The sequence below is a fragment of the Malaclemys terrapin genome, chromosome 1, assembly GCF_027887155.1.
Source record: "Malaclemys terrapin pileata isolate rMalTer1 chromosome 1, rMalTer1.hap1, whole genome shotgun sequence".
Classification (NCBI taxonomy): domain Eukaryota; kingdom Metazoa; phylum Chordata; order Testudines; family Emydidae; genus Malaclemys; species Malaclemys terrapin.
The window spans coordinates 167,368,695-167,386,137 of NC_071505.1; the positions used below are offsets into that span (position 1 = coordinate 167,368,695).

At 45.6% G+C, this 17,443-nt stretch overlaps 1 protein-coding gene across 2 annotated transcripts in view; it reads left to right on the plus strand.

Annotated features, from left to right (window-relative positions):
• The window catches only part of CD247 (CD247 molecule), a 79,095-nt gene that overhangs the window by 60,407 nt on the left and 1,245 nt on the right, over positions 1 to 17,443 (plus strand). The window contains exons 2-7 of one of the 2 annotated variants that reach the window (XM_054016434.1): positions 951 to 1,057; positions 5,756 to 5,809; positions 8,983 to 9,069; positions 10,490 to 10,528; positions 12,523 to 12,579; positions 14,162 to 14,203. In XM_054016434.1, the coding sequence (XP_053872409.1) occupies positions 951 to 1,057; positions 5,756 to 5,809; positions 8,983 to 9,069; positions 10,490 to 10,528; positions 12,523 to 12,579; positions 14,162 to 14,203 (386 nt within the window). The remainder of the gene's footprint in view (positions 1 to 950; positions 1,058 to 5,755; positions 5,810 to 8,982; positions 9,070 to 10,489; positions 10,529 to 12,522; positions 12,580 to 14,161; positions 14,204 to 17,443) is intronic. The other variant, XM_054016435.1, reaches the window with a different exon arrangement.

Genomic DNA, 17,443 nt, shown 5'->3' on the forward strand with positions numbered 1-17,443 from the left:
TCTCCCTGTCTACCTTCTCTACACCATTTATTATTTTATATACTTGTCCCTTCTTATTCATCTCCTTCCTAAGGCGAACAATCCCAGACTTTTCAATCTCTCTTCATATGAGTTTTCCATACTCTTGATACTTTTTTTTTCACCCTTCTCTGAATTCCCTCTAATTCTGCAATTCAAATAACCTGTTACCTTCCTCCATTTTCTGGAAAGGTGATCTTTCTCTGCTTTTTAGATTACATTGTAGTCTTTCCTCTACAGATAGTTCTGGACCTGAACCCTCAATCTAAGATTGCTCCAACTTCTGGACCTGACCTGTTGGCTCCATAGCTGAACTTCTCAGCTCTGGCTCCTCTTTTTAGTTCTCTCTGAACAGGTGTAGTCATGACTGTAATCGGTGCCAGTGGCGTCCGGGCATGCTGCTGTCTGCCATAAGATGGGATCGGGAGGTAACCTTCCTCATGTCACATGACTGGGCCCAGGACATAAACACCAACGCTTAACAGCATTTCTATGTCACAACTTCTTGTTACCATGACTCCCTGCAGGGGATAATATTGGATTCTAATGACCGAGTTGATGGTTAATAGTTGTTTATGTCAGGCATTCTTCAAATAACTGCACTGTAGATCTTTGACCATAGATATGCAGATATCCTAGTCACCAGCTAAACTGCACACACATGCGACAGGGAATAGAACTTGGACTTTCTGCTTCATAACAGTCCTCTTCAGCCTCTTGCGCTAAAAGAGAGTCTTCCTTTACTGCCAGTTGCCTTAGGGCTTTTCTGTCCTTTTGCAGGCCTCCAGCACTATGGGGGTACATAATCACACACACACTGAAGTGGCTGTTGCTCTGTTGAGTAGAGGGCAGCACTGCCACGTACACGCCAGCCTGTATATTACAATGCAAATGACCTTGTTTTTATTAATGTTCTCGGTATTTCTGTATAGATGCTGCACCGGTTCCAGGACTGACAGACCCAAGACTGTGCTACATACTGGATGGGATCCTCTTCATCTATGCAGTCATCATTACGGCCCTCTTTTTGAAAGCTAAGGTTAGTCTAATCGCCACAGTGTCTCCTCAAAACACTGAACCATTTGGTGTTTGTCAGGCTGTATGTGGGCTGGGAAGTGGTTGGGGGAAGATCAGATTTTCTTGGATAGTTGCCTGGCTTAAAAGATGACGTATAAGCCTATGGTCTTTCAGCTCTCATTAAAAATGAGAAGTGCTGGGTGTGCAGATTGATTGTTGTGATGCCTGAGAGACTTTTGCTGCGCACTGGGATATGGCAGGAGTGAAAGCAGTTCAGTATTTGAGTGCTGAAGATGTAGGGAAAGCATGGTAGGATTTCTTTGTGGTAAGGCCTTTCCTTTTCTGAAGTGGGCTGTGAGCACTCATAACTGATTTTGTTTTTCCAGAGCAGGGCCCAGAAGTGCACGAGTCCCAAGCATAAAATGCAAAATCTAGCAAAACGTTGCAGCTGATGATCTGTCTTGGTGGGTTAATTAAAAAGAAACAGGCAGTGCTCCTTCAAGAGTCGCACCCACTCACTATCAGAATATGGAAAGTACAAGGAGGGGCCTGGGAGATTTCAGAAAGTAGCCAACTGAGTCACTGTAGGTGATGGTGGCAAGGTTTCCCCAGAGTCAGCATCCTGTGGGGATTCGGCATCTGCAGCATTTCTTCTCTCTCCACCTTAGAACTTGCTGGTGATTTTTCGCTCACACCCCACCTTTGGCCTGGTCTTTGGATGAGGTCTCAACATAAAGAATAATGCCAACTAGCCCCAGCCTGATATTGCCTCATTCAAGCCATGGTCAGTGCTCTTCCTGCCTTTACGCAACATGACGGCCATGTGATAATAGTTCAGCCCTGAAGGCTCAGGGACTCCAACACACCCTGCCAACAGAGCAAGGAATTGTGGGCCTGGTAGCCATTACGAGCACGTTTATTATTGTTGTGCCATGGGGCCTAGTCAGGGTTATGAAAAGACAATCCCTGCCTCAGAAAGATCACGATCTCAACTTATGACAAGACAAAATGGGTGTATAAAACAGATAAACAGGAGTGGGGAAGGGGGACAAAATATTTTGCAAAAGCATCCACATTTTACTGATAAACAGTAGCCTCTGCTTGCTGAGGCATTCTCTGCTAGCGGTGTTTGCAAGCATCACAGCAGAGGAAGAATTTGAGGAAGGATAAAGTAGTGGGTCTACCGATTTTTGGTGGGGAATATTTTTTCCTTCTGCACCAGGCTTGGTGTGAGAGAAGTGGGCAGTGAAGACGGGCATTTTTGCCAGAGAGGAGACGGTGTCAGAGGGATGGATGGAAACTTGAACACCAGTGGCTGGGGAACTCTAACTGAACTCCATGCAGTTCAACTGTTCCCAAACTTCAAAAGTGACTAGTGATGTTGGCTGTCTCAGGTGAAAACTCTTAGACATAATCTTTCCCTGAAGGGGAGGAATGGAGAGGAAACCTCACACGATAGATGCTAGTCTCCTTAGCCCAGAGCTGTAATGGTATTTAGCCTCCTAACTTTCATTGACTTCAACGGAATGAAGCCTAAGTACCTTGGTGGTTCCTGGGTCCTTGTTAACTCTGTACGCTGCTCTGATACTACAGTGGTGGACACGGTATCAGAGGCTGCACAGAATAGGTAGGAGATGCTGGGTCAGCACTGTGAGTAGGTTTATGTCTCTTTGAAATGAAGAGACTGTGATAAATGGAGAGAAAGGAATACCTCAGGAACAGGGTTGAAAACTTAGGAGAAATCCCAAGCTAAACTGTGTTTTTAAAAAAAACAAAAAAGACCCCACCACTCTGGATATCGAGCTGGGGATCGATAATGGATACATGGAGTCTTGGGAGGCTTGGCTCCGGCTGGGAGTGGTGACAGGGGTAAATGGGCAGTGATGGGCTCTTGTTGACCTCTGATGGCTGTTAAGTGACCCATGAAGGGAGTTGGTGGCTTCAGTCCAATTCCCCCCAGAGGCCAATTTAAGGGAGCTGGGGGGGGAAGCACAAACCCCCGCTTTCTGCTAAAAGCAGAGGGGAGCATCCCTCCTCTCCCTGGCTTAGGCAAGCAGCTCTTCCCCAGCATCTTCAGCCCAAAAACCCACTCGAAATGGGCATCTTCCTTGTCAGCCTGCTGCAGAGAAGCCAAGGATTGAATAGGCCTGGAACTGGATCTCCCTTCTCGCGGGTCCCTCCCAGGCAGGGCAGAGGGGAAGCTTGCCCTGCAGCTGCTGGCACTCATCTGTTCCACAGAAAAACAGTGTCCCAAGGCAGCGTATCCACCACAAAACAGATGAAAGTGCTGCTCTAGGACTGCTGGTCTGTGTGAGGCTGCCAGAGCGAAAAGACAGACGCCCCCCACACGCACATTGTACTTGACTGTGGGAGTCATGGACCTGCCCTGCTGTTGGGGAAAGAGAGTGATCATTAGGGAGGGCTCGGTAAAATTGCCCAGGAGCGTGTGAACCTGGAGCAGCAGGATGCTGAAGCCGGGGTGAACTAGCCCAGCAGTTGCTTGTTCCCAGCCCAGAACTCCTCTAGAGTGAGAAACCAAAGTGAGAGAAATTAATTCCCCTTCTAAGGTTAAAGCTTAGTGACAAATTTGCAGGGTGATTTGAATATTGGCAGCAGGTGCATGTAATCTGCTTGGAGATGTCCTAGGCAGTGGATTTTACCCATAGGAGATGGAATAGCCTACCTTCTGCAATATGTCTAGCTGTTAACTAAATGTATATACAGTAATAATTCAGTGATAGTAAATAAATAAGTTGCTGCTTCAGAGGAAGAGGCAAGAGGACCAACCCATCCCAGGTACCACTCCATTTATTTAAGATGGAGCTAAAAAATTGGAGTCTGCAGACTTCCCAGTGTCCTGATGGGGAGAGCAAAGAGGAGCTGTTCTGATTCCCCTCAGCAAGAGGAGTCCGTACACACAAGTCCTGTCTACCTGGTGTTCTTCCCTCTAGAAAGTGGTGTCTGTATACAAAGTTCTGTACATACATGCAGTGCAAATCCCTTATCTTAATTCATAGGTTAGGGCCAGAAGAGACGGGTCAGATCCTCTAGTCTGATCTCCTGTATATCACAGGGTTGCCAGAGCCCCTCCTCACCCATGCAAGGCTGGGATCACAGATCTTAAACGCAAGTTATGAATGTGCTGTCTTTGGTAAGCGTTTTTAGCTGTAAGTGTGATGCCAACGGGTATACAGCGATGCCTGCGTCCCTTCGAAGTAGTGGAGGTGGGGGATGCCCCAACATGGCAGGCACAGCTGCTCTATAGAGATGCGCTTAGAGCCAATGTCCTACTGTACCTGATTCAAAATGGCATGGGCAAAGCACCCGCCTTAAGGAGTGGTCACAGCTTCCAGGGATCAAACTGCACCTTGTAGACTCCGTAGGTTTGGGACCTGGTTACCCGAGATCATCTTTCTCCCCATGAATACGTACTACGCTAGTCAGGATCAGCAGAGGCTGAAGTCGAGTGCCCTCCATGAAAGTGAGGAGCTGCTAGCAGGGTGCTCTCTGAGGGTCCTCTATTTTGAACCCCACCTGACAATCTGTTGGAGCCCAGACTTCTTAATCTTCCAAGCATGCAGCAAAGCTTGTCTCTTCTCTCTCTCAGTAAGTCTGCTGAGGAGAGCATCATTTGATGTGGATATATTTATGGGTGCACGTTTGTCTGCGTCTGTTGTGATTAAGGTATGAGATAGAGGCTCAGAGCACTGGATGGGCCCCTAGAGATGCATCTTTTTAAAATGAATGAATAGGCAATGCAAACTGACCTTGTAAACTCCATTGTGGTAAGAAGTGGGATTTATAAACTCTGTAGCTTACAGACGGGACAGGACTAAATGTCAGACTAAGTTTATATTGCTGGAGTCTGTCTGCTTGTTTTCAGCACATAAAGCAAATCTCAAATGTTTAGGCCAAGCTCCTTTTGAGCTATGAGAGATTAAAACACTTGTAAAAATTTGGTGGTTTTTCACTTTTTGAAAAATCTCAGAACTCAAATGGCTGCTTTAATTTATACTCTTTCCCTTCCTCCCTCTCCCGCCCCCCCCCCCCCCAAAAAAAAACCCCAACAACAACAAACAACTAAGCCTGGGCAGGCCAAGGAGAAGTGTGTGTGGCTGGTTGCAAGAGTTGTGGAGATGGGAGCAAAAATATTCAGACTTAAGAGGAAAAATTTCAAATACCCCTCCCCAACCTATATAGCATCTTCTGCCATTGCACAGCCTGGGGACTTAAAAGGTGTCATTAGTTTTTTAGAGCTTGATCCTACAGGGCAGGGCCCACGAAAGACCTCATTAATGCTAGCAGCCCTTGTCCTCATAAGAGACTTTCCAATAACGGACAGCATGCATTGGCTTGGAGCACGACGGTGACCCTGCCGTAACATGCCTGTGTGCATGTGCACAGTGGAGGAGAACACTCAGTAGGAAATCCTGTCTGTGTTTAAGCTTCCAAAGGGCTGTTGTAAAGCACCATTAAAAGCATGACCAATCCCTTAGAGTGGACTGAAATACAAAGGAAAGCTCCCGCGGAAAGCAGGGCAGGAATTTGTATATTTTTTGGCCCTTTTAGGCACCCCAGATGGCAAACTCTTGATGGCACTGGCAGGGCCACAGGCTGTTAGTCTGTAGTTTCCCCACCTAAGGTACGAATAACTCCCCGAGGGGCTGTATCTACTATGCTGCTGTTGCCAGGTGCTCACTTTGCTTTCTCTCTCTTTCAGTTCAGCAAAGCCCCTGAATCCCCGGCACTGCAGGGCCAGAATGACGTGTATAATGTAAGTGACTGCTGCTCTTATGTCAACATGTTTTTAATCTGCTCATCCAGACGTGCGCTCTCCTCTCCTCCTGCTATCCTGTGAATGAGATGGCGTTTTTCTGGCCAGAAGGCTCAGGATGGTCTGGATGAGGCAGACTAATGAGGAACAATCACAAGTGGGCAGTGTAGTAGCTACAAGGGGAAGTGACTTCCCACCGGGGCTAGCGCCTAACGGCTCACCTTGAGGGGGAAACTTCCTTCTCACTCACCTGTTACCAACAGAACACTAGGACTCTGGTTTAAGGCTTGACTCTATTAATGTGCAGGAGGTGCACTTGGCATGTCCATTCACCAGAAGGATAGGAGCAGTTAATTCTAGTATTGAACTGGTGCTCTCCAGTTGGCAGCTGTAGCCTGTCCAATGCATGCACAGGGGTTGGGGTGTGGATCACAAAGTGCTGTCTGTGAGTCCATGAAACACACATGTGCCCAACTGCATATGCTTTCCTCTACAGAGGGCCTGACCCAGCAGTACTACCTCACACTGAGTGGTATGTACTTATTTGAGTAGCCTCATTTAAGTTGCCTGCATCCTTTCACTGCTCCGTGTGATAGGATTTAGAATATGGATCTCTGGAATGCAACACTTTAAGGGTCAAAGGTGAACTCTTCCCAGATTATTTATTAACTATTGCTTGAATGTTGCATTGTGTATCCCTGGAAAGGGAGTTCACCATAGATGGTCTATAAGGTACAAAGTCTAACCTCTATGCTTATAAAGAGTACTCTAGTAATGGTCCAGAGCAGTACACTTGTAATAGTCATAGTACAGTATGTGGAGCTATTGTACAATATTATGTATTTTCACAAATGTCTGTCTTTTTTAAAACAAACAAACAAAAAAAAACCCACAATGTCTCAACGTGCTGTTGATCTCCTGACAGGAATTTATTTTAGATTTATTAGAATTTTATTATTTTACCTTTAGAAATGAAGGAAGGAGGTTAAAGGTTTATAAACTAATATATTTACACTAATTTTACCTGTTCTCAGGTAAAGAGGCTGGCTAATGTTGAAGGATCAATTTAGTTATGTAGCTTTTCTTTTACACACTTGCACCCTGTCAGTTTCTCTTTGCTGATAGGAACAATATGGCACAGCACAGTGGCATGACTGTCTTCCATTCAACCATGACAAGGCACTAGTATAGTAAACTCTTGGGAAGGGGAAGAGGAAGAGAGAGAGAGAGGTCACACTACCCTTACTTAATTAACCAGAATTCAGCATCAGACCTAGAACAGGAACATCTTGTAGTGATGTTTTACCTGCCTCTCAGGCTTGATGAGACTAGAGTAAGTGGAAGAGCCTACTGGTCAGAGATTGATCCTGTCTTGAGCTGCAGGAAATGGATGAATTTCAGTGTAAACTGAGACTCGCTGACCTACTTGGGTCCAGATCTAACTTCAAATACCCCCAGAGGTAACATTTGGAACTGTCTGGGTCTGAATTTGGATCCAGCATTAGAATCCAAATGGTGGAAATCTCATTCCACCATGTTTGCCCGCCTGCCCTCCCTCAGCCCCTGTTCCCCCACATCCCCTCTGTCTGCAGGGCCCCCACTCACTGCTCCTGTGTTTCTGAATGAGGCATCCACAAACCCCTTCCCATACCTGGCTTCCAGGTATTTGGTGTTTTGCAAGAGCTAGTAATTGACTTGATCCTCTTCTCCCCACTGAGGGCAGCCAGGGGCGGTAGCAGCAGCAGCGTCTGCTCGCTGCGGGTGTGCCGCACAGGAACTGCACACCCAAAAACCTTTGTGTAGTCCCTGAGGTGGCTCCATTCAAAAGAGCCCAGGAAGGGTGGAGGCCTGTGGCTCTTCCTCCCAGAAGACAGCAAGGCTGAGTGTGGAATCTAATGGGAGGATGGAGCAAGGGGACCTGGGCAAGATCAGAGCTAGACGCCAGAAATAACAACTGTCCATTTCCAGGTTTTGGATTTGAATGGAAGATGGGGTGGGATCAGATATGCAGAAGCTGAGCACCACTGGGGGGATTCTGGTTCTTCTTTAAGTAACAGGGATCACTTTATCTCCTGTGGCTCATGAGTCACCATATCGCCATTGGTCTAGTCATGGGACTTGTGTATCCTAGAACATGGGAAGTACCAGACTGGCTCAGACCCATGGTCCTTCTTGACCAATATCCTGTCTTTTATAGTGGCCGGTATCAGATGATGAAGTGGACGATGCAAACAACTCCCACAGTAGGCAGATGTGAGAATCTGCTCCTCATGAAGTGTTTGCCTAGCCCAGATAGCTAGAGATTAGTTTAAGATTTGAATCATGAAAGCGTTAAATCCCTTCCAATAATCTTTTTAGCGTTAACTGTTAATCTCTGGATAGTCTTATCCATATAAATATAGTCTCTTTGAATCTTGCCCAGTGCTTGACCTCAACCAGATGGCCACGGGATCATCTAATTGTTGAATGGACGAAAAAGTATTTCTTTTGTATGTTTTGAATTTGCCATCTTCCAAGTCCATTGACTGTCCCCTCATTCTTGTGATATGAGATAGGAGGCACAGAAGCACCTGATCTATCCTCTTTTTATATCCTGCCTTATTTTGGGTACTTCTATCATGGCCCTCTCGTATTTGTCTACTTTGTAAAGTAAACAATCCCAATCAAGAGTGAGCTCAGGCACTGGGTTTCCTGAATCTACTGAATGCAAATCTTGACTTTTTAAAGGGGGGAAAAAATCAATGGTGTAATGTCGTGTCTGATGTAGATATGGCGTCAGTGTATCTTCTATTACATAGAATCAAATCCGCTCCAGTGTATGAGTATACATCCCCAGCTACTAGAGGGAGACAGGATAAAAGCCATAATCCTATTTCAACTAATGGTGATTTGCCTTTAGCTCTAGGGGCAGGGTCCTGTGGTTCTGGGGCAGGAAGATCTGAATTCTAGTGGATAGACTAGGAAGCAGGGTGGCTGGTGCATACAGCCCTAGATCATTAGTGTTGATTATTTTTCTTTTAAAACTACTTCTTGGCTTATTTAACAGTTATAACTTGTGCAGTAAATTGGATGTTGAACTAGAATTTCCTTTCAGTGTTAACTAAGTCAAGACCTAAGCTGCTTATTAGCAAAGTCTCTGTCACTCTGACTACTTTTCCTTTTTTTCACTGCAGAAATTGTCTCGTACAACCAGAGATGAATATGATGTTCTGGGAACTAAAAAGAGAGGCTCTGACCTTGAAATGGGAGGGAGAAATCAGGTAACTTCCTCTCACCTGCACTCTTGTTTAACTTTCCTTTTGTGCTTAACCTCTCTCAAAGATGTGCATGTACCCATTCACACGATGTCCTGGGTAGTGTGTACAGGGTACCATTATCCTCTGTTAGCCACGCACGTCTGATGTGCCATCTCTGCTGCCCCACACAACTTGTCCACAACCAGAGCAGATGCCTTAATGCTAAAGCAGGTTAATGGAGATTCTCAAGTGACAGTTTAACCTTAAGCAGGCTTTTGCAGCTGGCAAGCTGCCGTGGTGTGGCTAGAATTGAGGGCTGCTGGATAGTGGCAGTGCGTCTTATTTAAAGGGCAACATAAACTGACTTGGTTGTGGAAATCCTGCACCAGCTCAACTTCTTGTGACGAGGGTCCTTCATGCCCTGAGCCACAGTGGTCTTAGGGCTAGACGTATTTCACGTAAACCCCTGAAACTATGGCATAGCTATGTTGCTGAGGGGTGTATGCATTTTGTTTTTTAAACCAGCAGATCTGGGCAAGGACAAACTGCACTCTAGATTGTTTGGTTCAGGGAACTGACCCAAGCTACGTGCAGTTTTGGCAGCATACCTGTGTCCATTCTAGGAAGGCGTTGCTAGTATATCTCCACGGCTGCTTTTTTTTTTTTTTAAATCACCTCCCTAACATAGCTGTGCCCGGAACAATCTTTAGCTTAACACTCCCCTGCAAGGGGAGTGTTTAAACACCCTTCTAGCTGCTCATGCTGCAGCCTGTAGTTAACACTCTTCATGTCTCTCACAAGGCAAGGGACCCCTTGGATAAAGACAGAAGAGTCCTAACAAAGCACAAGGCTGGAGTCTTTGATGTGCAGACAGTAAAATCTTCACCCCTATGCCTTTCTTAGGAGCTCACAACCACCCAGAATAGGAAATCACACTCCATCTCAAACCCAACGGATGTGGGGGCAGGGCATACAGGGGCTGAGTGTCTCACTGTAGATCTGTGTGACACTTTAGCAAGTGCCAATGAAGTAACATGAGAGTCATAGTAACTGCAGTTGCTGAGACCTCACTGCTGTTGGAGAGGAAGAGGGAGGGGACGCCTTCCCCTAGCTCAGGGTTTCAGGGTTTTCCTGCCGAGGACAGCTATGCAGATCCAGGGAGGAAGGATTAGGTTTCAGTAAGCATAAAAAATAAAAATCAAAAACAACTCCTTCAAAGCAGCAGGAGCTCTTCTACCCACATCTGTCCAGGTGCCAGGCTGGAGAGCAGTATGCAGAAAAAGATGGCAGCAATATGCATCTACTGTGTACACCGGATACATAGAAACATGTCAGTACCTAGCTGTAGCTATGAAAACAGCATGATTACTACACAGCCATATGCACAGAGGTAAAGGATGCTGACACTATGTTGTATACTCAGCTCTTCCCCTTTGTTTTTCAGCAGAGAAGAAAGAAGTCATCTCAGGACACAGTTTACACTGTGAGTAAATTAAGGAACTGCAGGGTGCTAAAGGCAGTGTTTGATACACACTCTCTCCCTCAGCCATGTCTCTGTGCTGATGTTGTGGGTCAGGTTTTGGATATGTTCCCCATGCTGACACCTTTCCCCAAAATGAGTTAGACTGACCTGCTTCATAGGGGGAGGATGGGGACTGCACAGAGATATACAGCCTACCCTTACTGCCCTAGTCTATGGAATATTTTTGCTTCCAGCTGGCCCCCTGCCTGATCTCTCTGAAGCAGCATTGGCAGAACTTCCCTTGTAACTAACTGCATCCCCAGTAGCACCTTACTTGGGATACTGGTTCATTAACACAACCACAGTGAAGGAGAACAACATCCTACCCTAGGGGGTAGCAGAAAACAGTAGTGACCCGGAGAGTTAGCACTGGAGTCCTGCTCAACTTCTCCCTGGGTTTTCATCCTGTGTTGGGAATTTTCAGCTGCACTTGAGTCAATGGGTTTCCCTTACAGACTTTAAGCACCACCTGAGTTAGCAGGGCCCTGAGCGTTAGTAAATCCCTTCCCATAGCACATCCAGGAGGATATCCTCTTTCTCTGACCTTGCAGAGTTCCTTTTGCTCCCTCCCTCTATAGCCTGAGCAGTACCCTCTGCCTGGCCCTCAGTTCAGTTTCTCTCTCTAAATGGGGTGCCCTGAACCTTGGTGATATGGTGACCACCTTACAGCCAGAGGAGCTGTTCTGAACCTTGCTTGACCCTGGGATTTTCTAGTGAAGGAGCCAATTACCACTTAGTTGAGTTGGTGCGATGATGAAGTACTGGTAAAATAAATAGTCCGTTCGATTCCATCCATGCTGCATATTCATTGGCTTGCCCCATGCAATATGCTATACAAAGACCAACTGGTCTGAGCTATAAAGGAAAACCCTGCACATAGTACTAATCGATCTTGAGCTGCTTCATGAGTATAGTCCAAGAAAAGTCATCTGGTGGTGTATGAGAATGAAACAGGTGGCTGAAGGCTAGCCAGACTCAGCCAGGATCTGTATCAGGGAGCTGTTACCACAGTTAGAAGTCCACATGGAGAAACTGAACAGTTTCTAGTAAGAGGTGGAGTACACCATGGCTTGGCAAAAAGTCCCTTTTTATTTACATGGGTACTTAATGCACGCTCAGAAAACAGCCAGAGCGTGGCACCCTGCCGCATGCTTTTTGCAGCTGATGATGTGCTTGTGGGGGAGAGCAAAGAGGAAATGAAAGAAGATTTCAGAGAGATGGAGGGGCATACTTGAACAAAATGGCATGAAAATCAGCTGCAATAAAACACAGGATAGGGGCTGTAGATTTGATACCTTGCAGGCAGATGCCAACACTAAGTCTGGAGGGCAGCCATTACTAACAGGTACAGAAGTTCAAGGACCTAGGTTCGATAGTAGAGGATAAAGGTGAGCTCAGCAATGAACTTAAGCAGAACAGGAAAGGCATGGACTAAATGGAGAGAAGTGGGCTGACTGCTCTGCAATAGGCGAATGCCTAGCAAATTGAAAACAAAGATATTGCAAGACAGTAACGAGGCCTGCACATTTGTATGGCTCCAAATTCTGGGCACTGAGGGAGAGAGAGAGAAGCAGATCTTGAATACAGTGGAAATGAATGCATTAAGTTGGATGCTTGCAGTTAGAAGGATGGAGAAGAAGAATGGAAGAACGTATAGGAAACAGGATTTTTAAGTTTAAGAGAAGGGGTGGAAGACTCAGAGCCAGACATCATAGAAAAGGATTTCATTAGCTGTCAAATTTCCAAGAATCTGCATTAAGACAGACTGGAATGGAGAAGGTCTCAAAGAACCAACCTCATATAGATGGAACTAAGGCTAGGAGTCGTCTGAGGGAGGGGAGGGATTAGAAGTGAAAGAGAGGGAAAGGAGAAACTCTGCAGTGGGGCTAGGGATATCAATGGGGCTAGCATGGCTTCTTACACTGCTAATGCTGTTCTCTACATTTGGTTGCCAGTCTTTGCAGAAGGACAAGATGGGCGAGGCATACAGTGAAATTGGGAAGAAGGGAGAGGTGAGTGGTACCTTTCTTTTCAACCAGGGCAGGCATAATGATGCTAAGAATTTTCCATCCCATATAAGAGGTTCCCACTACAACACACATCCTCATGACTATCACATACAAGGTGAATTCCCGATTTAAAAAAAAAACCCACCCCACTAAAGCAAGAATTGACTTCTTTCCAGTAGCAGCTGCAGTCTACTAGTGCTTTCCAAACAGCTAATACATTAAATATTGAAGTGCTTTGAGAGCTACTGATGAAAAGCATTCTACAAAAAACAGGTATTATTATTAATAACTTTTACTTTTCTGTTCATGACTTGAGTGCAACCTTAGAGGTTAGACAGAAGGTAGCATCCCATGGATACTAGAAACAAAAGGTTACACCACTGCCCTTATGCAGGGCGTTCAGTTCTGTGCCTGCAGAATAACTTCAGGGAAAAAATGAAATGTGCTGGTTTTTAAAAACCATTATACTAATTTTCTTCCTTCCCAGCTTAATTTAAGTTTCAGTGGAAAGTCTGAAGAAAATCAGTGCTGTAGTTTCAAAGTTCTGAACGTTTAATGCCAAGTGAATGAGAATATATAGCTGTTTGCAGACATAATTGGAAAAAATCTGTTGTGCACGCTTGGGGCACAGTTTACAAGTGCTCCAGTTTCCCCTCTCAAACTAAATAAAGGCGCTCATGGTTCTGGGTAAGGATTATACCCTTGCAGAGTTTCATCTCTCAAGCATCTTTATGGTAGTTCTTGCTAAAATTGCGTAGGTAGACTTGTTTTAAAAAATGTAAATACCCCTTTCCTGTCACTCAAACAGGTATGGGCCTGGGCTTGAAGTTCCAAACAAAAATTCACCCACAGAAAAAGACAAATTGGAGAATTTCATCCTCAATAAGAGTATTTGGTTTCAGAAAGCTGTGAAAACAAGGGCATTTAGTGTAAACTTTAACTTTAGTGGGCACTACAGCTGATAATGTTCACCTAACCCCCTCAGATGGGGGTGTGCATGCACCTTGTCACTCACCCTTTCGTACATACATTGTAGTGCCCAAGGACTGCTGCAGCGACTCTTTGAAATGTCACACTTGGAAACCTGCATCTTGCATGATGTTGTGGTCAGCTGGTTGATCTGACAAAACACCATTCCAAGGGAAATGTTTCATTGATTGATTGACATCCAGGTCATAAGGCAGGTTTTTCTTCTGAAAGCCGAGAGAGACAGACAGCGGTGGGGCTATTCACATGCATGTCATTTTACTGAATGCTGTCTGAGTTTGTTGTTTCCTAAAGGGCCCATGAGTGCTTCCTTTGCATCAGAAGCTGTTCACAAAATTAACGATGGGTGAATAGCTGAAGGTTAGGAAACTTACTGCATTGTCCTCTGTATTTAATAGAGTGCAGAGTCACTTAGCCCCCACATGGCATGCAGCAGTCACCACCTGAGAAATGAGGGCTATTTCTTAATTGTATCTAGCCTATAAAATAAGAGGCGCTTTTGTGAACACTATATATTGAAATACAGTAAATCACAGCACCCCCACCACATTAAGCAGTAGTGGCTATTAATCCATGGCTTCTCTTTTACTTCCCAAAGCACCAGAGGCGGCGAGGCAAAGGGAATGATGCTGTCTACCAGGTAGGGAGTGCATACATAGCAATGTTCTCATCAAATTCAGTGATTTGATTGCAGCTCCTAACTGTATGTCTAACCTTTGTTTGCTAATGGATGATGTTATGGGGCTTCAGAGTGTCTGTCTGACCAGAGGTGATGTGCTGCTGCAACTTCAAAGCTAAGACCACCCCACTGTAACCCTTGGTTAAAAGTAGCCCAGATCTTCTTGAGTGTCCCTGCTATTTGGATTCTCTAGCAGGAGAGGGAGCTGCTCTACACTAGTTCCAAAACTCTGGCAGCTGGACTTTCTAGAAGAATCATTTGCTCCCTCTGTCTGCTCTATAGCCTCTGCCCAGATAGGTCAGCTGTAACATGGAAAGGACGTGTCTGGTTGTTCTTGAAGTAGCCCGAAGTACCTGCTGTGTAATATGACTAACTGTTGGTTAATGGCTGCCTAGCAGCTGCAGCGACTCAAAGGTAAAATCAAAAGCTTAGTTCTCCTGGACAGCTACGGTCAACAAGCAGCTTTCGTTATCTTACAGAATTGAACAGGCAGGTTCATTAGGGCATTTTCTCTTGCACATGTGGCATTGACCACTAGTGGAGAGGGTAGGGTAGCAGCAGGGAGTGGAACCAGCACTGCACCACCAGCTCGAACTGGTATTTTTACCTGAACCGGAACTGAAAGAAAAAAAATTGGGCGAGGGGTTTAAAATAAAGGTTCAGCATTTTTAAGCTCAGTATTTTAAGCTATTGGAACTTATTTTCATGAGACAACAAACAGGTCTGGCTTGAGGCTTGTCTTCACTAAAAAGGCTGTAGCACTTCAGTGAAGATGCTGACAGGAGAGCGTCTCTGGTTGCCACAGGTCCTCCATCTCCCCAAGAGGCAGTAGCTATGTTGAGGGGAGAAGCCCTCCTGGCGCCAGAGCACCGTCTACAGCATGAGTTAGGTCAGTATAACTGTGCTGTAGCGATGCACTTAGGTTGGTTTAAGTTGCTAGTGTAGACCAAGCCCTAGTATAAGGAGAATAGAAGGAGGCAAGTCCACAAGCACAGGGAAGGAGAGGCGTAGCTTAGGAGCTGCCTGTACACCAAATGAGGCAGCAGGGAGCCCAGAGATATATGAAGCATTGCTGGATATTTGTATGTGCCAATAAAAACCCATGGCAGTGAGTCCCAGAGCCCTGGTCAGCTGGCTCAGGCTGAAGCCCCGTCTTTGAGACCGGTTTCAGAACCAAAACATCTACACTGCTACTTTTAGCCCCACCACCTGAACCCTGTGAGCTCATTGGGCTGGGCTCTGAGACCCTGTGCCATGGGTCTCTTATTGCTGTGTAGATGCACCCTCTGAGGTTCCCCTGCAGGGAGAGAACAGGTGGAATGCTCCCTGGTCCTAGGAGTTAGTAACTTTTCAAGCCCAAGGGAAAAAGGTAATAGCTCTCCATCCCCTGGGGCAATGCATTCCTTCAGATGCTCCCCCTGAGGCAGGGCCCATGCCCTAAACTCACTCACCCTTTCACTGCAGAGGTCTCATATAGGAAAGAGCAAATGGTCAAAGATGTGATCAGAGGGAACTAAAACAAAGTGTTCATAGAAAAGTTTAACATGAGTTTTCATAGTGTTTTCTGTTAAAGTTGAAAAATAAATAAATGGTCAAAATAAAAAAATAGCTTCAATTTTAAGTTTTAACTCTTTGAATTTACTTCCACCAAGACTGAAATTTGATGTGAATCAGTTCAAAACAGTAACCAAACTTTGTTTTGTTTTGGTGGCTTGAAGCAGAACTGAACTGAACCAAAATGTAGGCTTGACCCCACCCCTGGATACCAGCCCCGATGCCCTACTCCAGTCCTTAAGTTTATTTGGGCTCTTGGAGGAGCCTGGCAGATGTATTAAAGGCACTGAAGCTCAGATGATCATCTTATAGTCCCTAGGGAAGTTCCTCATGGAGAGTCAAGGTGGGGGAACCGGGGGGAAAAAAAGAGAGCTTTTTTTCCTTCTCTCCTATACTTAACTTCCGGTGAGCAACTTTGTCATGGTGGTCATACTTGTAGCTGAGGACTGAGTGGGATCTCCCTGAGAAACTTTCTCCACGAAGGCCTTAGTTGCAGGCTAGATCGCTAGAGATTCCCCAGTAGTAGAACAGAACATTTTTGCTGAAGCGGAATGGAGACTGACTCATGCTACAGCTGGGTCATTGGGTTACTGGCTTGGGATGTGGGACACCCAGGTTAAAGTCTCTACTCAGCCTGATTTGCAATGAGGTGGGGTAGGAAAAAAAACTCTGCTCTCAATCAGGCAGAACAAAGACTTGAACCTGGGTCTTCCACGTCCCAGGTAAACATAACTTACACAGACCCATACCTACTTGAAAAGTTGCCATGAACCTGAATGGTCATCAACTGGTCAGCTCTAACCAACCGCAATGATTTTGTTCAATGCCGGTTTCAACTAGGCCCTTGTGAGATTATAGACTCTCAGAAAGGTAGGACTGGATGGATGACCAAGTAAACCTATGAATGTTCACTATCAGCCAATGAGCTAAGAAACATACCTTTAAAGCGGCACAGAGCATCTTGCTTTTAGCCAGTATCTACAGCCTGCAGGAGTCCCCAGCAACTCGTTGCTCAGTTAACTGTAGATGGAGCCTTTGGGCCTCAAGTACCCCAGAATCTTGTGTGCTGGTTGTTCGTCACTTTAGTATACTGTTGCAATCAGTGCAAAGGATGATGGGACAAGTAAAGTAAATAAAGCGGAGTGGTGCCAAAGACCATTTTGGAATAGAAAATCAGAGCTGGGGAGAAAGGGATTGATGAGTACTCTTCCATCTGCAGTGCTGCTGACATACCAAATGCACTAGGCTGGTGGCAGGAGTTGGTGTTAAACTCAGGTGTCCTGGCCAAATTCCTACTTGGGTCAGTGCAGAGGGAAATTTAGGCAGGCAGAATGCACTTTCAGTTGGATATAGCTTATTGCGGTGTGTAGCTCTACCTAGCTGACACATTGTCCACCATTCAAACATAGCCACGACGTGAGTGAACGTGCTGCTGCTGAGGTTAGTATTGTAAAGCACTGTGTGAGCTTTCAGAAGGAGTTACTATAGCAATGTTTGTCATTAACCCGTATTCAGCATGCATCTTACCTTCAGGGTAAACTGACAACCATTGACCTTTCATCTTCAAGGGGAACAGTGATTTAAACAAGTGCCTCTCATCACTGCTACAGAACGGATTAGTGTGCTGAACACCTGCTTCCCACTTCA